The sequence below is a fragment of the Neodiprion pinetum genome, chromosome 2 (assembly GCF_021155775.2).
Source record: "Neodiprion pinetum isolate iyNeoPine1 chromosome 2, iyNeoPine1.2, whole genome shotgun sequence".
In the NCBI taxonomy this organism is placed as follows: domain Eukaryota; kingdom Metazoa; phylum Arthropoda; class Insecta; order Hymenoptera; family Diprionidae; genus Neodiprion; species Neodiprion pinetum.
Window position 1 is genome coordinate 29,365,071 of NC_060233.1, and position 22,058 is coordinate 29,387,128.

The window sequence follows — 22,058 nt, forward strand, 5'->3', positions numbered from 1 at the left end:
CGTTGATCGCAGCGTATTGGGACTGCGCCCAATCGATTTCTCTCGCAAAATTACTTCGGAATAGTGCCTGGAAGAATCGATTCCAGCACTTTTCAAAATCGCGAAAATTTTCGCCAAAAATACATAGGGGTTAACCTTCCTTTTTTTTTTACCAAAAAATTTTTCGTCTCAGAATTGATTTGTTTGACTCTTACCCGACCAATCGGACCCCAAGGAACTCAGAAAACGCAGCGAAAAGAGCGTGGGATCAACAGAAGAGAAATTATGAAGGAAAAAGCACCTGCTGAAAAATGTCGAAAATTCAGGTTTCCGTTTTTTGGCCGTAACTTTCGACGCGTTGATCGCAGCGTATTGGGACTGCGCCCAATCGATTTCTCTCGCAAAATTACTTCGGAATAGTGCCTGAAAGAATCGATTCCAGCACTTTTCAAAATCGCGAAAATTTTCGCCAAAAATACAAAGGGGTTAACCTTCCTTTTTTTTCACCAAAAAATTTTTCGTCTCAGAATTGATTCGTTTGACTCTTACCCGACCAATCGGACCCCAAGGAACTCAGAAAACGCAGCGAAAAGAGCGTGGGATCAACAGAAGAGAAATTATGAAGGAAAAAGCACCTGCTGAAAAATGACTAAAATTCAGGTTTTCGTTTTTTGGCCGTAACTTTCGATGCGTTGATCGTAGCGTATTGGGACTGCACCCAATCGATTTCACTCGCAAAATTACGTCGGAATAGTGCCTGAAAGAATCGATTCCAGCACTTTTCAAAATCGCGAAAATTTTCGCCAAAAATACAAAGGGGTTAACCTTCCTTTTTTTTTTACCAAAAAATTTTTCGTCTCAGAATTGATTTGTTTGACTCTTACCCGACCAATCGGACCCCAAGGAACTCAGAAAACGCAGCGAAAAGAGCGTGGGATCAACAGAAGAGAAATTATGAAGGAAAAAGCACCTGCTGAAAAATGTCGAAAATTCAGGTTTTCGTTTTTTGGCCGTAACTTTCGACGCGTTGATCGCAGCGTATTGGGACTGCGCCCAATCGATTTCTCTCGCAAAATTACTTCGGAATAGTGCCTGAAAGAATCGATTCCAGCACTTTTCAAAATCGCGAAAATTTTCGCCAAAAATACAAAGGGGTTAACCTTCCTTTTTTTTTTACCAAAAAATTTTTCGTCTCAGAATTGATTTGTTTGACTCTTACCCGACCAATCGGACCCCAAGGAACTCAGAAAACGCAGCGAAAAGAGCGTGGGATCAACAGGAGAGAAATTATGAAGGAAAAAGCACCTGCTGAAAAATGTCGAAAATTCAGGTTTTCGTTTTTTGGCCGTAACTTTCGACGCGTTGATCGCAGCGTATTGGGACTGCGCCCAATCGATTTCTCTCGCAAAATTACTTCGGAATAGTGCCTGAAAGAATCGATTCCAGCACTTTTCAAAATCGCGAAAATTTTCGCCAAAAATACAAAGGGGTTAACCTTCCTTTTTTTTTTACCAAAAAATTTTTCGTCTCAGAATTGATTTGTTTGACTCTTACCCGACCAATCGGACCCCAAGGAACTCAGAAAACGCAGCGAAAAGAGCGTGGGATCAACAGAAGAGAAATTATGAAGGAAAAAGCACCTGCTGAAAAATGTCGAAAATTCAGGTTTCCGTTTTTTGGCCGTAACTTTCGACGCGTTGATCGCAGCGTATTGGGACTGCGCCCAATCGATTTCTCTCGCAAAATTACTTCGGAATAGTGCCTGAAAGAATCGATTCCAGCACTTTTCAAAATCGCGAAAATTTTCGCCAAAAATACAAAGGGGTTAACCTTCCTTTTTTTTCACCAAAAAATTTTTCGTCTCAGAATTGATTCGTTTGACTCTTACCCGACCAATCGGACCCCAAGGAACTCAGAAAACGCAGCGAAAAGAGCGTGGGATCAACAGAAGAGAAATTATGAAGGAAAAAGCACCTGCTGAAAAATGACTAAAATTCAGGTTTTCGTTTTTTGGCCGTAACTTTCGATGCGTTGATCGTAGCGTATTGGGACTGCACCCAATCGATTTCACTCGCAAAATTACGTCGGAATAGTGCCTGAAAGAATCGATTCCAGCACTTTTCAAAATCGCGAAAATTTTCGCCAAAAATACAAAGGGGTTAACCTTCCTTTTTTTTTTACCAAAAAATTTTTCGTCTCAGAATTGATTTGTTTGACTCTTACCCGACCAATCGGACCCCAAGGAACTCAGAAAACGCAGCGAAAAGAGCGTGGGATCAACAGAAGAGAAATTATGAAGGAAAAAGCACCTGCTGAAAAATGTCGAAAATTCAGGTTTTCGTTTTTTGGCCGTAACTTTCGACGCGTTGATCGCAGCGTATTGGGACTGCGCCCAATCGATTTCTCTCGCAAAATTACTTCGGAATAGTGCCTGAAAGAATCGATTCCAGCACTTTTCAAAATCGCGAAAATTTTCGCCAAAAATACAAAGGGGTTAACCTTCCTTTTTTTTTTACCAAAAAATTTTTCGTCTCAGAATTGATTTGTTTGACTCTTACCCGACCAATCGGACCCCAAGGAACTCAGAAAACGCAGCGAAAAGAGCGTGGGATCAACAGGAGAGAAATTATGAAGGAAAAAGCACCTGCTGAAAAATGTCGAAAATTCAGGTTTTCGTTTTTTGGCCGTAACTTTCGACGCGTTGATCGCAGCGTATTGGGACTGCGCCCAATCGATTTCCCTCGCAAAATTACTTCGGAATAGTGCCTGAAAGAATCGATTCCAGCACTTTTCAAAATCGCGAAAATTTTCGCCAAAAATACAAAGGGGTTAACCTTCCTTTTTTTTTTACCAAAAAATTTTTCGTCTCAGAATTGATTTGTTTGACTCTTACCCGACCAATCGGACCCCAAGGAACTCAGAAAACGCAGCGAAAAGAGCGTGGGATCAACAGAAGAGAAATTATGAAGGAAAAAGCACCTGCTGAAAAATGTCGAAAATTCAGGTTTACGTTTTTTGGCCGTAACTTTCGACGCGTTGATCGCAGCGTATTGGGACTGCGCACAATCGATTTCCCTCGCAAAATTACTTCGGAATAGTGCCTGAAAGAATCGATTCCAGCACTTTTCAAAATCGCGAAAATTTTCGCCAAAAATACAAAGGGGTTAACCTTCCTTTTTTTTTTACCAAAAAATTTTTCGTCTCAGAATTGATTTGTTTGACTCTTACCCGACCAATCGGACCCCAAGGAACTCAGAAAACGCAGCGAAAAGAGCGTGGGATCAACAGAAGAGAAATTATGAAGGAAAAAGCACCTGCTGAAAAATGACTAAAATTCAGGTTTTCGTTTCTTGGCCGTAACTTTCGATGCGTTGATCGTAGCGTATTGGGACTGCACCCAATCGATTTCACTCGCAAAATTACGTCGGAATAGTGCCTGAAAGAATTGATTCCAGCACTTTTCAAAATCGCGAAAATTTTCGCCAAAAATACAAAGGGGTTAACCTTCCTTTTTTTTTTACCAAAAAATTTTTCGTCTCAGAATTGATTTGTTTGACTCTTACCCGACCAATCGGACCCCAAGGAACTCAGAAAACGCAGCGAAAAGAGCGTGGGATCAACAGAAGAGAAATTATGAAGGAAAAAGCACCTGCTGAAAAATGTCGAAAATTCAGGTTTTCGTTTTTTGGCCGTAACTTTCGACGCGTTGATCGCAGCGTATTGGGACTGCGCCCAATCGATTTCTCTCGCAAAATTACTTCGGAATAGTGCCTGAAAGAATCGATTCCAGCACTTTTCAAAATCGCGAAAATTTTCGCCAAAAATACAAAGGGGTTAACCTTCCTTTTTTTTTTACCAAAAAATTTTCCGTCTCAGAATTGATTTGTTTGACTCTTACCCGACCAATCGGACCCCAAGGAACTCAGAAAACGCAGCGAAAAGAGCGTGGGATCAACAGAAGAGAAATTATGAAGGAAAAAGCACCTGCTGAAAAATGACTAAAATTCAGGTTTTCGTTTTTTGGCCGTAACTTTCGATGCGTTGATCGTAGCGTATTGGGACTGCACCCAATCGATTTCACTCGCAAAATTACGTCGGAATAGTGCCTGAAAGAATCGATTCCAGCACTTTTCAAAATCGCGAAAATTTTCGCCAAAAATACAAAGGGGTTAACCTTCCTTTTTTTCTTACCAAAAAATTTTTCGTCTCAGAATTGATTCGTTTGACTCTTACCCGACCAATCGGACCCCAAGGAACTCAGAAAACGCAGCGAAAAGAGCGTGGGGTCAACAGGAGAGAAATTATGAAGGAAAAAGCACCTGCTGAAAAATGTCAAAAATTCAGGTTTTCGTTTTTTGGCCGTAACTTTCGATGCGTTGATCGCAGCTTATTGGGACTGCGCCCAATCGATTTTTTCCGCAAAATTACGTCGGAATAGAGCCTGAAAGAATCGATTCCAGCACTCTTCAAAATCGCGAAAATTTTCGCCAAAAATACAAAGGCGTAGGGTAGGGTAGGGTACTGATTCTGCTTCTTATCCTACTCCAACTTTTTCTCTTACTTCCACGCCTGATCCTACTTCTACGTGCACTCCTGATTTTACTTCTCATTCTACCACTTCTACACCTGATCCTACGGCCGATTTTACTCCTACTGCTACTCCTGATCCTACTCCTCCTACTGATCCTACTTCCACTTCTGGTCCTACTCGAGATCCTATTCCTACTCCCATTCCTACCTTCACTCCTACTGCTACTCCATTAACTATTTTAAAAATTTTATACTCACAGTGCAGAAGTTCTTGTCCTCCTCGTCGTTCACCTCGATCACCCACAATCACCTTCGACCACCTCCAACTACCACTGCTGACCACCTTGGGTCATACCTCGAATACTAATAAATAATTCAAGTATTAGAACACATCAAAAATATTATGTGAGGAGTAATGTCATTTTTTTATTGACAGATTTGACCAAGAAGATTATCCAAAAATTGTAAAATATTATAGCAATAATATTAGCGCATTGATAGCTGCTGAATTTGGGCGTGCGCGAAAAATGAATCGAAATAATTTATTGTAAACATGACAAGTTTGAAAAATTTCAGATAAAATATAATTACAATCCCCATTAAATATTATAAAAATGTTATACTCACCGAGCACGAATAGTAACATAGCTTTTTGTTATTTGTCCACATGAAAATAGTTGATTATATATAAAACTGAAAGCAATGAATAATAATATAGCTAAATATTCAAGTAACACGGAAAAAACTTCAATAACAAAATCAGATAATGGCGAAAAAATATCTTTCATGTCGGTTCAAAGTGGAAACCAGGTTCTTTAAATGCTGCAACATGAAAAATCGGGAACAGTACACATATATTTTTTTTTTTTGGTTGTCGGCTATATTTTTCGAATGGGAAATAACTAACGAAGTTTTTGAAATTGCGAGTGTATTTCAACTCACATTTGGGCAGTACAAGAAAGGGCGTGGTAGGAGCTGGTAGAAGATGTTAAGGGATGTTTGGAGGTAGTAGGAGGTGGACGGAGATGGTAGGAGGTGTTTGAAGGTGGTAGGAGGTAGGAGCGCTCGTCCCTCAAGAGGCGTTTCTCCAGGTAGCGGAACTGGAGCGTAGGAACCACGGAGCGCTTGTCCTGGAAGTTAAGTTTCACCACGTAGCGGACCTTGAACGCAGAAACTACGGAGCGCTTGTCCTGGATGTCGAGCTTTATCAGGTAGCGGACCTGGAGTGCAGAAATTACGGAGCGCTTGTTCCTGAAGTTGAGCTTCACGAGGTAGCGGACCTTGAGCGCATAAACTACGGAGCGCTTGTTCCTGAAGTCGAGTTTCACCAGGTAGCGGACCTAGAGCGTAGAAACTACGGACCTCTTGTTCTGGAACTCGAGTTGCACCAGGAAGCGGACTCGGAGCGCAGGATCCATGAAGTAGAGAACCCGGTACTGGAAATTTCCGGAGCGCGATTTTCATACGTCCGCTCTACTGCGCGGTTGTTTCCAGACTTAGGAATTCGGCTAGCTGATTTTAGATTGGTGCCGTTAGGGGAAAAAAAATTTTGGGTGACGTCACTTTCTGAACGTCAGAACAATTGAACATCCAAACTTTGGTTTCGACCTTTAATACTATGTATGATGTATGATGTATGATGTATGATATGATGTATGATATGATATGATATATAATTATTTCAGTTTTTACATTTCAGACTGAAGATATATTCGTCGGTCAACGGGTCAGCTAATAACGCTGCCGTTCTGCGTCAGTTAGATGATTCTATTGTCTGAGATTTCGAGTCTTCTTAATCCGTTTAATTTTCCAACATAGTAAATTTTCATTCATTTTAATCCTAGCTGTTCATCGAATTTCAATACGAACAGTTTGATGGTATGTTCCGGATAGTTCTTGAGCTCCAACACCGAATTCGTTCCTTTCTCGTACTTGATACTTATAGAATTGATTTTATATTTCAAAATGAAGCAGTATAATAGGAGAAATATATTATAAAATGCAAATGTCAGATATTTTATTACATGGGCTATTTACAGATGCTATAATGAGATGTATAGATGTAGTAATATATACAGTTATATATTTATTCACATTTTTTAACTCTGAGATGCAGTTATAAGCAATCACGCAATGTTTTCAAAATCTTTTATTATGAATCCTTACTAATTTAACTAATTAGAAAAAAATACCTATTTACAAATCTCAATACATACACCGCACATCACATACATATATTGAAGAAAAATGTCTTCTTTACAAAAAAGAAAAGGAAAAACATTGCCTAATAGTGGCACGATAAGAAAATATGTTTCATTACATACAATACAATACGTAGTAATAATCATCATTCATCTCAGTCGCTTCAGTTTAGATATGAAAAAAAAAAGAGATCATTGCATGCTCTAGCAGGCAACAATGCAACGTATGTATAGTAACAAACAAACAACAATATACGAGTAACATCACGCTTCGTTAGATTTTTCATTACTTGATATTCAACTTTCAATTTTCAATTTTCAAACGACTCTTCGTAAGTCCTAGTTTTTTTTAATATTGTTTTTGTTATCATGAGCTGCTTAGTTATAGCCTTTTCAACATTTTTTTTATTTTTATTCGATGCCGAAAGATGCTGAAATGTATCTTCCAAAGCTCTTCTAGTTTTCATCAGTCGTCGCTTCAGTGCCTCGTTTTCCTGCTTCAACACTTCCATTTCGTTCAGACCTGCGCATTAATACAATGTTCATTCATTTTGTTTCATTCTCAATTCTATCCGTATATTTTCAACATTAATGGGTTACTTCATATTTGGCTGGCTAAGCTATAGAGAGTATCACTGTGGAATGTTTTCTTTTTTCATTTTTGTAAATACAAGTATCACCAGGCTACTTCAATTTCAGATGAATAAGTATTAACTTAAAGTGTTAGTACCGATTTAAACAGGCATTTCCGTATTCATTCAAATTCTCAGTACTTTTATCAATAAATAAAGCTTTGTAAGTCAACCCGGCTACTTTCTTGCCTGGTCATCGAAAAATGTAAGTGCCTTGTAAAGCTCGACGACTATTGTTGAATTCACTGAACTGTATGAGATATACAAAGCAGTTTTACATTGTACGTTTCATGAAATTGCTTTAAAACTCCTCTCTGAGAGTAAAAATTGTTGATTTGAGAATCGTAGAAAACCACCACAGTACCATTGATATGCATATTTGTTGTCAGATGAACCATTCTCGAGATAAGTTTGCTTGGATCAAAACTGATGCATTGGTTCCCCAATCACGTAGATTGACAAAAAAATCTCTGTAACATACTTGAGTTTCAGGAAAATCATAACCGTGTGGTAAAGAAGTAAAAGAAAAAGAGAAAAGAAGAAAGCAGCCTAGTTGACATAAAAGCAAAAAATAATGCTCTCTGACCTAGCCACATACAGAGAACTAGTTCTTATTACAAAGAGATTTTCCTAAATTTAACAAATTTTTTGTGATCTTTAATTAGTTATCATGCATATTATATACATATAAAGCAATTTTATATGCACAACTGCAAGTGAGATTTCAGAATGCTTAGTAATGGAAAAATATATATGATTGATGCAAGCTTTATAATATTAGGTATGTAATGGTTGACCAGTGGCGATAATAAATACATAAATAATAAAAATTACGTGTGGGTATACTTGAAAGGAGGGTATAAGACCTCCGGAACATGGATTTCGCTGGAACTTCCAGAGGTATTTCTTTGTTCCAAAATATAGCGCTTCTTATGTGTAGCTTAATCCATTTGGTCGTTCTTCGCTCCAATTCAAATTCATTATAGTAGCCGTTTAATGAGTGGAATGCCCTTACAAAGAAATCCTGTTGTGTATTTTTGCCCAATATATTAATTTCCATTGTCCTTGCTTGAAGTTTCGTCAACAGGTTCTCATAGATTTACAAGTGTAAATGTATATACTATGAATTCAGAGCCGTAGCAAAGTATGAACTGCCGATTTTCGTACAATCTGATTCAAACCAAACGAAGGAAGACCCAATGGATACAACTACACATTAAAAGCTCTATATTTTACGACATCCATAAAAGTTTCAGCAGAATCGGTGGTCCACCGGTCTATTACTCTCCTCTTCACTGATGATCAATCAACAAAGAAATATTTTGTGTAAAATGATACCTATGAACGTTAACGTTTCTGATTGCACGTTTCACGTTAAAAGAATTGTGTACGTAATTCACAATTAATTGGGAGGGATAAAATATGTTATAATCAGTGCCAAAAGCATAACGTTGAACTTAACTGTTCAGAATACATACTACTATATGTATGCCCACCTATAAAATTAAAATTAAAATAATTAAACAATGCAATAAAAAATGTAAATCTATTAACCTGTCTAACACATGAATCCGCGGCATACTTCAGTAATAAAATATTATATCCACACATGTAGTCAAAGAGTTAAATTACATATTTATATGAAGAATTGTAATAATTATGTAAGCGAGATAAAAATTGAATCAACTCATATGTATCTGTGAACTTTAATAAATAATACAATTAGACTACCTTCTGTAGGCAGCGGGCTTTCACTGTCTAAATCTCTGAGTTCTCGGCTTGTATTACAATTCTCATCCTCGCTGAGAAGATTTGTCATAGATTCGGTTATTTTCAAAGTATCTTTCAAAGGTCGTGTTGTAGTCGTTAGTGCCGCATCGCTCTCGATTCCTAAGTCAGGCGAACAGCTAGACTTACTACGACCCGTAAGATTCGGATAATTTATTGGCAACCAATACTGAGAGCCCTGATACAAAAAAAAGAGGAATTAATTTTACAAACGTGGAATATGACTGAATAAACGAGAGGTTAATCTAATTAATACATGTAAACTTACGTTGTAGGAATGATATTCTTGGATTATATCGTCACAACTTTGTTTAATCGTTGTGTCAGTTGGAATGGATGAAATACCACTCGAACTTGGCGCGGAATCACTGGCCTCGCAAGTTACGACATGTCTTCGTAACTCTTTGTTTACCATTTCCAATTCCTGCATACGTGATCGCTGCGAATCGTTGACTTGATTCAGGTCTGCTATCTAAAATTTTTGGAAACAATAACGCTTGTCATACTAAAATATTTAAAAACCGTAAAGTAAATTTTTTGTGTACATACCTCTTTGGTATATTTCTCGTGCAGAGACCGTAGTGCAATATCATATCGACTGTCGTTTTTTCGCGCATCTTGTTCCAGCCTCAGCTTTTCATTGATCAGTTTTGTATTTTCAACAAGAACTTGGGAGTGAGAAAGTGTCAATTGATCGATTTCTTTCGTTATTGTTGCCAAATTCGTTTTAGTTACCTCCATTTCATCTTCCATTTTTTTAATCTTTGTTCGCAGCTGTTCAATTAAAAATATTCAGGATAAAATAAACCTTATATTAATGAACTGTCTCAACTAAGTGGTAATAGTCATTATTTATAATATTTAATTATTACCGTGTCATTTTCTCTATTGAGCGCTGTTAGCATTTCACAGGTTTGTCTCTCAGCGCTTTCTTTAGAATGTAAAAGATCCGCCTTTTGTTTAGTTAATTCAATAGCCATATCTTCAACCTCCGATATCTTTTTCTCCAACTGTGCTTTTCGTATGCTGTTTTGTTTGCTTTCTTTTTTCAGTGTGTAGCATTCATTCATTCTTTTTTCTAGCGACGCCTGCAATTTTTCACAAAATCTCTGTGAATGTTCCAGCTTTGCGATTAAAGGTGCCAATTTTTCGTCGAATCTCTGTTGAAAAACAAGGAATATATTATTTTATTGGTTAGGAAAATTATGTCGAAAATCAAGGGATGGCCAAATTCTATAAGTAAATTATCAAAAACGCCTAATATTCCCTCAAATATATTGGGAAAAACATCCCTGTGCTTAATCTACAGGAAGTAGAGATAAATATAGATGAATTTATTGAGCAATCAAATTGAAAATAGAGAAGTTGAAAAGGCCTGAAAAAAAACTGGGTCAAAATGGGAATCAGAGTCAGAGTTACGAAACTTGCAATAGTCTGAAAGTCTTAATTTTGTTTACACTTCAACAGAACTCACATCATCGAATAAAGTTTTCCTTGCAAGCTCATTCCTGAGAGCATTCAGTTCCGAGTATAGCTGATTGTTGGTTTCTTTTAGCTCCTGTATATTACTTGTCTCATCTGTGTCATTCAAGTCGCTCTGGTAAGTCTTATGGTAAGGAACATAATCCATAGAATCCTCAGAGTCACTAAACGTCTTTGTATACTTAGAGAATCTATGTTTGTTGCTAGTTTTATGATTCAGCTCTTGTAGTCCGATTCTAGCGAGCGAAACTGTTCTGTCTGGCTCTGAAAATGCCTCTGAATCTGAGTGAATCGAATTTTGATTCTTTCGCACTCCCAGTAAATTTTCGGTGTTACTCTTCTTCCCAACACTATCAACTAAATGTTCTTCGGCGAAATGACGTCGAGAAGAGTGATCTCCAACTGCATCACCACCGGGTATTTCTTCAAAAGAGTGTATAAAATCATCGGGTAAAATTTTAGAATCCAAAAATACGTCCAGCACTATTTTTTTATGTTCCATACTAATTATTTCCGAATGATTAGCTTTTCTCAACATTTCTTTCATAAATCTGACCAACTCTTTAAGATGCGTTCGCAATAATTCACAATACTTTCGAGCTCTCTCGGTTTCTGACCCAGAGCTTTCAATTTCATTAGTTATATCAGGTTTAGTAATAAGCTTCAACCATTTGAGGTAATCTATTTCCTTTTCCAACTCGTTTCGTTGTTCTAAAAGGGTTTCTAAGTAATTTTTTGTCACTTTTAAGTCTATTGACTCATTTCCATTGACGTAATTCAATTGTACAGCGTCATTTACAATTTTGACTTGTATACCAAGGTCTGACAGTTCTTTGATCAAAGTTGTTACTTGCAATCCAGAATTATCCAAGGCTGATTCAGACCTGTTTCTGCTCCTTTCATGACTATGGGTTGCAGTCATGTGATTATGTAATTTGGCAATCTCTTTATTCTTGCTCCATAATTCTGTGTTGACAAGTTTTTGTAGATTCTGCGTTCGAATTTGTAACTCTTTGCTCAATTGTTCAATTTTTTTATCCTTCTCCTCAATCAATGCATTTTTCAACAGCAGCTCTTCTCGCAGACTATACTCGTCGCCTAACTCGTTTGTTCGGCAGCTTTCTTCGATTTTAAGACTTGCCTGATTATAGGCTTCCTTTAATTTATCCAGTTCGACAACTTTCTCTGTTAACTCAACGCGTATTGTGTTTTTCTCAGATTCTAAAGACACTATTTTCTGTTCTCGATCTTTCAGTTGTTCTTGTACTTCCTATAAAGTGAAAAAACTTCTATTTCAAACATTACTTACACAATTTCAAACTTAAAATTATCCTATCTTAACGTGGAAAAAAAACGACCATAAATCTGCTTTACTCTATGATAAATTCTGTATTTGTTGGTATTGCTATTTACCTGGGATTCAGCTTGAATTTGCATTTCCAGTTTACTCTTCTCAGCCTTAATAGTATCGATTTGTACTCTCAGGTCGTTAATCTTGCTCTCCATTTCCTCAAAGCGTTGCTGTAATACAGAAAAAAGAAAAAACGTATTTTCCCTGATCAAATGAAACTCGGAAGTAATTTCTCATAAAATGTAAATAATTCGAACTTTATTCAGAAAATTCAATTTACAATACTAGAAATGTATTACAATAGAACATGCACGATTTGAATACTGCGCAATGGTCTAAGGCTAATTAAAGAATTTATTCGTGTGTCAACAAGTCTAGTTTTTAGTTTTCTTTGGCCAACGTCTCGGTGGTACAAGCGTGACAATAACTGGTTCCTGAAAGATTTTTGTATTTCAAAATCAGATTTGACTTAATAAGATTTGCTACCCTCCTTTGTGTGAGTTTTCATTCTCTCGAGTTATGCTGTGTTGTGATAGTCCTATTTCCATGTTAGCATGCGAGAATAAATAAACTTTGATGTAAGTCTGCTTTAGTAATTTGGAATAAAAATTCAATTTTGAACACAAATAGACTGGACGTTGGATATAGTGAATAAGAGTATTTTAGATGTCCACCAATCAAGATCAGGGTTAGAGGCTGTTGCAGGTGACAAAAAAGCAAGAACAAAATTTTCGTAAAACCTAATAGACAGAAACTTGGCAGAAAGTAAATATCATCGCATCGTTTTATACATGCTGCAATTTTTGGTGCTGATTACCTACCTCCATTCTGACCGAGGCACACAAACAGGAAAACATTATTGCTTATTGGGTCGAATCAAAAGATTAAATACAAATACAACTTTGTATATATTAGTATATCGAGGAATACATACGAAGTTTAAAATATGGAATCGAAAAAGTAATGAATTGTAGCACTTGTGAAGAAATCACCATAATTATAAATATTGGTAATTGATATAGAAGTTATACATTATTACAAGTTGTTTTTTCTCTCATTTACTTCGGTACGCATTTTCTCGTAGAAAATACGTAGAAATAACTTGTCAAGATTTGTACAATTTTGTAACAGTGATTATTTGAAACTTGTACATTCTAGTTGAGAAACTGCCACTGAGATTTTCTTATAGGACGAGTATAAACCTAGGAGTAGCCTGCTGCTGGCTGACTAGAGTGATCTTTAAAAGCCAGCGGCATGGACTGCAGGGAATGAGCAGTTGGATTCTATAATTAGACAAAAGGCGTCTCTTCTTTAAGCTTTGCTGTAACTATCTCCGGATTCCAAGAGTCGAACTTCTGTTAAGTTAACGTAATATCAGCTAAGTTTGCATATTTCTCAGATGCAAACAAAGAATAATTGCAATTTAGATATAATTCAGTTGAAGATTATCCTGGAATTTATCTCGCAAGCTATAATAAAATATCTAAAAATAGTATTTAGCGACTTCATCAAAATGTGTCACTATCTGATCCGAATAAAGTAAAATATATAAGGTGATATTTGATAGCTTTGCGCCAAACTTATTATTTTTGAGTAAACATCATTAGAGGAAAAGAAAGACACACACTTAAACACCATAGATGCAGACTCGAAATCAATAGAAATAAATTAACGCGACAAGAGAGAAAAAAAACACATTCTGCTTACGATTCATAAACGATGTTGTAATATTTGGTAAAACAAAAAAAAAAAATTCAACACACATGTAATTTATTTAAATTGACTTTAATTGAAATAAATTACCTATATACACAATAAAATTTATTCCAAGCATGAGTCAATTTTTATCAATTTATATCAACACGTTAATAAAATTTGTATCACAACTAAATGATTTAGATCATCACGGGGTTTTTATTGTACTCATACCGTAGACAAAACTGCGCAGCAACGAGGCAGAGTGCACTTTACCCTATGGAGGAAAGTCTAACGTTAATTCTTCATACAATTCAACTATCAATTACACAGCTCCCCTTAAAGAAAGTGTACATCAACAGATTCTACTGTACAGTTGATAAAATATTTATTGATTTTTTACCCATTTTGATTTAGTATTCATTTTTATGATCGATAAATTTTATTTAGAAAGTATAATTTGTTTTCAAAGATTAATTACTCCTCATTAGAGTTTTCAGTAACAATTTGCATGTAGCCTGCTAAAAGATAAATATTGAGCCACGTTCCTGCAATAGGACATGTAGTGCTGACAATATTTCTCAAGTGGGCAAATATTTTCGCAAGGCATATTTTTAATTTAACACTAATCTGTCTCAAGCAAATTTTTTCACAAGAGAGATCGAGCGGAACCTCATTACCAAACTTGTCTAATCCTTGAAAAGATTATAAGCTCAAGATCTTTGAAATGTTACTTCTCATACGCAAATCAGGTCAGAGTAAAATTATGATATTTGAATGAGGAATATGAGTGCAAATTGTTGCTGTAATAGCAGTAGTATTATTTCGATCTCGAGATGGCGATACCGATGACAAAACGGCATTATGTGCAATTTAAAAAGTGCTGCCACTAGATGTAACATTTTGTTGCAAAAATCTGGAAGAAAATTGTATTCAGAAAGAACATTTGATGTCATTTCAGAGTTCAGTGATCCCTACGCAATACAATAACGCAATGCTTGTCCATGTCATTTACAAAACTACAGCATTGCCCTCTTCAGTCCACTTCTAACGTCACTATTCCCATTGAATATATCGTCAAAAAACTGTCTAAAAATACTTTATGAAAATATTCTATTGTTCCAAATTCTATTGCCTAGAATGTGATAAACATCACTGCCTAAGAATGTAATGAAAGCACCTTTTTATTAAATGTTTGTCATAAAATTTTTATAGACAATATTAAATAGTATCAGTTTTCAAAGTTATTCAATGAATGGCAAGCCTACAGCTTATGTCAGTTGCTTTCACTTCCACTGTGCTATAAGAATCTACATAATGGCACAGAGTCTCACTTTCAACAGCATACATATACTGGGAAGAAACAAAACTGTAATAAAATTGAGGGGTTGAACACTTTGTTTGAGGAACATAAATCCTTCATCAATACGCTCTTTCAAGTTATGTGTATAGCTGTACAACTGATTTCTTAGAATCATAGACATAAAAAAAAAAGTAAACAGCAAGAAGCACAAAAGTAGAAAAGCACAGAGCATGCAAATATTTGCAGTGGTGGAAGAGGTAGAAGATAGCGGTGAAGAAGAAGAGATGAAATGAAATCAGTGTTTCTGAAAGAAATAGAAAAAAAAAAAACGAAATATACCAGCTAATAAATTAGAAAAACATTTTTTAACAAATCATCTTTCTGTATGAAGTATGTGCATCACGCAATATCTACATTATACGAGACTTGAAGTATTGAAAAAGTCAAGATATTAATGACGAAACGGCATAATCTACCAATAAGTCACAATTGATTAATTCAATCCTTGATGAATGAAAAAATGTATCAAAATAAACAAGATAACCTACTCTCGCGAATCTAGACATATTGGACTAGAGTATAATAAAAGGATTTCATAAAGACCTGATTGCATGGGTCCCGTTCCGGGTCGTCAGACATCTCACTGGTTAGATCACGTCTAGCTGATGGGACTCTGCGATTAGACTTTGTGCAATCCTGACTCCTCAGTCTGCTCAGTTCAACTTCTAATTCCATAAGTTTGCGATCTTTTTTCACTAATTTGTCCTCCAATTGCTGTTGCCTTTCGAAAAAACCTTGAATCGTTTTAAGTGCCTTTTCGTGATCCATAGTTAGCTTCTTGTATTTTTGATCAGCAGCCTCAACAGTCTTCTGAGTATTACAAAGCTTCAAAGTTAACTGCTTGTTGGCTTCTTGGTGTCGCTTCATCTCACTATCACGTTCCTCCAAATCCTGAGAAATTAAATAACTCAATAACACCAAAAGTAGAAAATTGTACTCACATGTTGATGCAAAATCTCCAGCATTAAATTTAGACGAATCGTTTATGACAGCAGAGCTGTTTTCTATACCTGTGAACTGTGCCTCGAAGACTTTTCTTTGTTTGGCTCCCAGTCGACAGAAGTGTTTTTCTTATCTAGACTCCGTACGCAGCTCAATCTTTGGCCCATCGTCGTTTGCAGATGAAAATCATCAACAGAGTTTGGTGTCGTCGGGCTCCTTGGCGGCGAACAAGTTTTAAGTTTTGTGGAATTGCATTCAAACTGAAAAAACAATGAAAATATGGTTGACTTAGATATCTGGATAACCAGTATTCCTTAAAGCTGATAACACACCTGCGACAAAAGAGATTTGTGCTTGTTTGTAAGTTCTATCAGAGCATCGTCTCTCGTCTTGACTGAAGCCCTCAACGAATCAACTTGTTTCTTTCTCTTCTCGCAGTCATTGGTCAGCTCATCACACGAACGAAGTCTTTCCTCAAGCTGGAGACTTTTTTCTTTAATGATTCTGTCCTTTTCTAACAACTCACTCTTCTGTTGCTGTGACAGGCTTTCCCACTTAAATATCTGCTCTTCCAACTGTTTGACTCTTTCCCTCAGTTGATCGATCTCCTGATTTCTCTGTTCGATAGAACCTTCCCTAAGTTGAACCTCAGCTTCAAGACGCTCCTTCAACTGATCTCTCTCACTCTCCAATTCCAAACCCCAATTACGTTCTTCTTCAAGGCTACTAGTTATTTGCTTCACCTTTTGAAAATTAAAGAACAAGTTATAGTTATTTCAATTGAAATGACTGGTGACGTTGATTGTTTGGAGTGGGATATTAAAATGCTTAATTATTAATTAAGTATTTTCAGCTTTTATATCAATCACATCTTCACCTAATTTCACTGGATATTTTCATTACTGATATTACAAATATTTTACTATTTACAAGTAAACATAAATATGTAGACAAGTTTATTTAAGCACATGAGGTAATGTTTCTTTCAAGACTCCATATTTGTACTGACACAATGCGTGTCAGTTAGAACTTCACCAGTAAGGGAAGGAGCCCCACTACTAATCACCTTTGACCTCTGTTCTGCTATCTTTTGTAAACATTCCGGCTACAGAGAACTGTCTATTTACACGAGCACAAATCTAAAGGGCCAAACCTGAATAAACAGTAGAATATTTGTCTGCTGCAAGAATTGGTTCATTAGAGTACGCCCTCTAGTATTCTCTTGTTTATAATCAAAACTATTGTGTAAATTTCTCAACTGAATTTTACGCCGCTAGTAGGAAGTTGGAAAATAGTACTATACCAAAATTAAAGATTAAAGTCTCAACAAATATTCACTCCACCATCGCCAGTACAGCTCTCACGTCGCCCGGCTGGAATAATAAGAAACTAACTGACTGAACAGTGACAAATCTGATAAAGGCAACTTGCTTCCGGCAGCGTGAAGGAAATGAGCAATTCAGATAAAAAAAAAAAGGAAATATATATGTCAGCAACTAAAAGCCAATATAAAATAAATTGTGAATACCCATTGTGTGTCAGTTGAGAAATTATGGTAACGATGATAAAGATATTAAGCATGTCTCACATTCCGAAATCACAATATTTTTCCACTAACTGCAAAAGAACTAATAAAAGTCTAACGATATTGAGTATATTACTAGTTTTTACCTCCACTTCCAAGGCCACGACAAGCTCTTCCATCTGGTGTAATTTTTCTTTATTCTCTATCGATTCTTCTGGCGTGATGCCATATTCTTCTTTATAGTATGCTGAGGTATCGGCAAGTTTTTCTTTGTACTCTTCAAGTTCTGTAAAACGGGTAAAAAAAAAAAAAACGATATTTATAACGACGATGGTGCAAATAAATATTTTTATTTATTAGAAAAATTGCAGCCTATTAACTTAGTTCTGTACGAAAAATATTATCCATCAGTCTCACTGTCCAGGACGACAAATTCTGACCAACCAAAAGTCCCGATTTACGTAAGTAGTTTTCTCTGGTACTTTGTTTAAGGGATAATCGGACAAATGATATTTATTTATCCCAACCTTTTTCAAGTTCGGCAATTCTCTCCCTTTCTAAATCAAGCGACCGTTGATACTGAGTCTGGTTACGCGATGACGTTTCTTTCTGTTTTTCGATAAGTTCAAAAGCCTTGGCTGCCTGGCTGAGAAGATCCTGCTTCTCAATCAGTTCTTTTCTCAGTGACTCGACCTCGACCTAAAAACAATGTCATTAGCCACATGTCGAAACAGTAAGAGATATGTACAACAAAGTTGAAATTATCAATAATCGTGGCAAAGAGGAATACAGAAACAGTCTTGAACAAAGGATCGCCTCACCTTAAGTTCGATATTTTTTTTGATCGCATCTTCATCCGCAGATGTGATGCCCATCCTTTCCTCAAGAAAATATATCCGCAGCTTAAGGTTGAAGTTCTCCTTCTTCAGCATGCCAAGCTGATCCTCGTATTCCTTCATTGTTCTGCCTCCGGTCCCTTGGACGGTGCCCGGTACGCCTCTGATTGCGCCGAGTCCAGGCCCTGTGGTCGCCGCCTTACCTGGAGACCTTCCATGTGTGCCTGCAAGATTAAAATTGAAGATGTCAAATCCTTCGGTAATAAATTTAGGCAGTGGAGGCAGTACGTGGTATGCCTTTATCTTACTATGCATGTTGGTTTGTCAGTTTTGGTTGTTGAATAGAGTGAATACCCTTTTAGACCATTTTCGAAATTTCTGAGTCATGTCCTCTGACGCGATAATAACCCGCGAGAATGCTTTTTGGCTGAGTTTCCGAACGATTGGAAGAAAAAGAGAGATTATAAAAAATGTAGAGAGAAAGCTTAGCCCTATCTCTTCACAATATCATTATCTGTACACCGGTACTTTCCTTGATCACATTTTCATTACCACTTTTATCATAATTTTATTTCCATTCTGATTCGTCAAAGCTTTGAGGTGGTGAATTATTTGCGTTAATTATTATCGTCAAGTTATGAGATTTGTTAAATACATGCAGTGTCTGTGAATAAATTTTTGACCGCGATGATAAAAATTTTTACCGAATCCCCCCTACGTTTCGTTTTAATCTTTAGTTGCATAATTTCATATCCCCCTATGTAAAATGACACGATTTATGTAATGGCTTTTCGAAATCTCAAAGCCTCCTTGTTTAACTCACCCTATTTCCTTAACAATATTTATTACCCATTTGTTTATGTTACATGCGCGGAAATAAATCAAAAGAAACCGTCCCTCTTGGCAACTCATCATTATTCTATTGTCATCAAAGAAATTGATCAACTATTGTTATTATTATTTTTGTCTGCAGGTTGTTCTATAAATATCGGTCGTGAATGAATATCATGATTGTGACAATTAATGCCGTTTCTACTGCGAATAACAATTAAAAGGATCGAAAATAAATTAAACGTCCAGACTGAAGTGATCAGCGTTAAGTGAAAGAATACACGAGTAAATAATGAAGAAGAAAAAAGAAAACCTCGGATAATTACGAGTGACATTTTACAATTTTGGCAAAGGCCCAAAAGTTTTCTGCGCATTACGACAATTTTAAACAATTTTCTCTGTTTGATTCTATTTCAACTTTCCACTGCTGCGTAGGATACGTTTTGAAAAGTTTCACGGTCGTTCTTCAGTAATTTAGGTAATAGGTAAACCCACAATTTAGCCGGTACCCAAAAATTCTTGTAGCGCAAGTCAGATATTTTATTGTCATATATAAATATCATTGAGACAATGAGCGCAAGACGGGATTAAAGAAAGAGAAAAAGAAATATCCCTGTAGGCGGACAGTGCAATTTGCTAGATTGTAAACGAAGGTTGGTTATCACAATGAACGACAAATTTGGAGAGATTTTTAAATTGCGCCCACATCAATTTAAATTCAAATAACCGTAGCTTCTCTACTTCTTTATACATTAATTTACCACTTAACCAACAATCGGCTGAAGAATAACTGGGCAAGATATACGATCACGCGGAGAGAAGAGCTATAAAAGAGATCTTGATCATCGCGATTATGACCGAAGTCTGGGCGAGAAGAAATTCCAAATTTTAAATACATTATTACAGCAACACATTACTCCACATTACCAAACATTATTTCAACTCGGATCGGCTTATCGGTAATGCCTAGTTGGTCGATCCTCGATTTAGCACATCCCATACCGCATTATATCACGAATCAATCGAACATTTTTTACAAGCGAGAACGAACTGGGAGCGATGGAATGGAAGAGGAGAAGAAAGGAGGAAAAAGAAGCAACGGTTTCAAAAAATTCGTCTAACATTATATCATTTTTGTTTTTATACTCCGCTTAAACAGATCTTAGACACTTGAGTTCAGGCAAGCAACTGTGAACAGCCGCTATCTCTGGCTGTGATCGAATTAGAGTTGCAAAATATTGCTATTGCATGCAGAGTTACCCGTGATGTATAGGTATGAAACTTCGTCTGACTATTCGCTACGCATACATGTTCAAAACTACACGTGAGCAGATTGTCATGTCATGTATGTACATTGAGAAACGGTATATTGTAGTAATAAGATGTCACGTTGCGGACATAATATAACATGAAACTAAATTGAATGATGGATAAAATTGTTTATCATTTTTTTTTTTAAACGTATTCAGTATTGACATTATTTTGCAAGATGCTGAATGACAGAGTTTTTACTTCGCAAGACTTGCAAAATTCTCAATAAATCAAAGGATAATCTAGACTTTGCACAAGTTGCAAGGGTTGCGGTTTTCATGAATGGTACAGAAAAAAACAGGCTACAAAACTACTCTTAAGATGAAATACGACTCGCCAGAGATAGTAAAACTTTCCGTTGTCACCAGATGGTGGCTGGTTCCGATATACTGGTTACAAATATCGAAGAAATGAGCTCACGCGAAAATACGTCCTCACGTATAATGAGCCACTGAAAAATTTGGAAATAAGATCAAACCAAGTTTTATAACTTTACACGAGACGACTCTCCAGCATGTACGTATCGCAGTTTCCATTCACCGGATGCAAAAGTGAAAAAGGTACGAAAGATGCGTTATAATTTAAAGGCCCTACGACGGCTCTGCAAAACTCGAGTTGGCGGTCTGGCCATCAGTTGTCCCTGGTTATAAGGTACGACACAACAGCAACAGCAACAGCAGCAGCAGGGTGGTACGAATATAGACCTACTCTCAGCGTCGTTGAGAAAAGCGATAGTATATCTTGCTCCTCGTGTTAGTAGAGGAGCCATACGACGGTTGGTGGCAACTGGTATAACTGCCAAAACCCAAAAGCCAAAACCTCGTCTCTGTGTCCAAGATATTTTTCTATTTATAAAATAGCCCCAACGTCTCGCCACGACGCTTAGTAGATGTCGACGATGCCGGTAGTAAAGATTTTTTACTTTCCAATAACACGTGTTTGTTAATGTTTCTTTATTTCGAAGGAAAATAAGAACCGTTTGACCATGATTTTCCCCTGATTAATTAGTCTGCAATCACCGTATATCCATTCGTTCAGGACTCACTCGCTTTCCTTGTACAATATTATCATCCTTTCCTTTCCTTATCGAACCAAACCAAGTCACGCTGCGCCGAAACAGCGAACGATGATCTAGTACACCGTAAAGCAGAGTAGTGACGAAGGTGATATGTATTCAAATTCTCCCAAGAGGTGAGGCTAGAGATTTCCCGAAAGCAATTAGCCACAGGCTAATTTTGAAGCCTAGCAATATAATACTGTCGCTACGGTGCATGAGACTAGGGCGAATGGCGTGGCAGAGTGTCGCGAGTCTGCAGAGAAGGTACAGAGATAAGACATAAGTATACATAGATATATAACCGAGACGAAGACAGTCTGCCACGACGGCACATGGTACGTACATAGATGCGGTAAAACAAAAAACAAAAAAAAAAAAAAAAACAAAACGAAGAGGGTACACCTAGTAGGTATACCGAAGAGACGAGTCTCCTTCGCCACCGCTTAAATGTGTCATCTATAAATAATACTCAGCTCTCTGCGAGCCAATAGACTGCAACTATATCCCTGCAGTATACGTGCAGTTGCACACACGC

The 22,058-nt window shown here is 36.8% G+C and overlaps 1 protein-coding gene across 11 annotated transcripts in view; it reads right to left on the bottom strand.

Moving 5' to 3' along the window:
• Nucleotides 1-6,499: 6,499 nt before the first annotated feature.
• The window catches only part of cnn (phosphodiesterase 4D interacting protein centrosomin), a 30,745-nt gene continuing 15,186 nt past the window's right edge, over nucleotides 6,500-22,058 (bottom strand). For 3 of the 11 annotated variants that reach the window (XM_046612001.2, XM_046612002.2, XM_046611999.2), the window contains 14 exons: nucleotides 18,310-18,548; nucleotides 18,016-18,187; nucleotides 17,635-17,774; nucleotides 16,296-16,706; nucleotides 16,032-16,223; nucleotides 15,565-15,912; nucleotides 12,026-12,133; nucleotides 10,605-11,882; nucleotides 10,003-10,290; nucleotides 9,680-9,904; nucleotides 9,399-9,602; nucleotides 9,074-9,308; nucleotides 8,821-8,838; nucleotides 6,500-7,233 (listed from right to left, as the gene is read on the bottom strand). In XM_046612001.2, the coding sequence (XP_046467957.1) occupies nucleotides 7,022-7,233; nucleotides 8,821-8,838; nucleotides 9,074-9,308; nucleotides 9,399-9,602; nucleotides 9,680-9,904; nucleotides 10,003-10,290; nucleotides 10,605-11,882; nucleotides 12,026-12,133; nucleotides 15,565-15,912; nucleotides 16,032-16,223; nucleotides 16,296-16,706; nucleotides 17,635-17,774; nucleotides 18,016-18,187; nucleotides 18,310-18,548 (4,070 nt within the window). In that variant the 3' untranslated portion in view covers nucleotides 6,500-7,021. Of the gene's footprint in view, nucleotides 7,234-7,706; nucleotides 7,813-8,804; nucleotides 8,839-9,073; nucleotides 9,309-9,398; nucleotides 9,603-9,679; nucleotides 9,905-10,002; nucleotides 10,291-10,604; nucleotides 11,883-12,025; nucleotides 12,134-15,564; nucleotides 15,913-16,031; nucleotides 16,224-16,295; nucleotides 16,707-17,634; nucleotides 17,775-18,015; nucleotides 18,188-18,309; nucleotides 18,549-18,632; nucleotides 18,752-19,147; nucleotides 19,409-20,082; nucleotides 20,344-22,058 lie in introns of those variants that run through there. The other 8 variants (XM_046612007.2, XM_046612008.2, XM_046612003.2 and 5 more) reach the window with 8 other exon arrangements.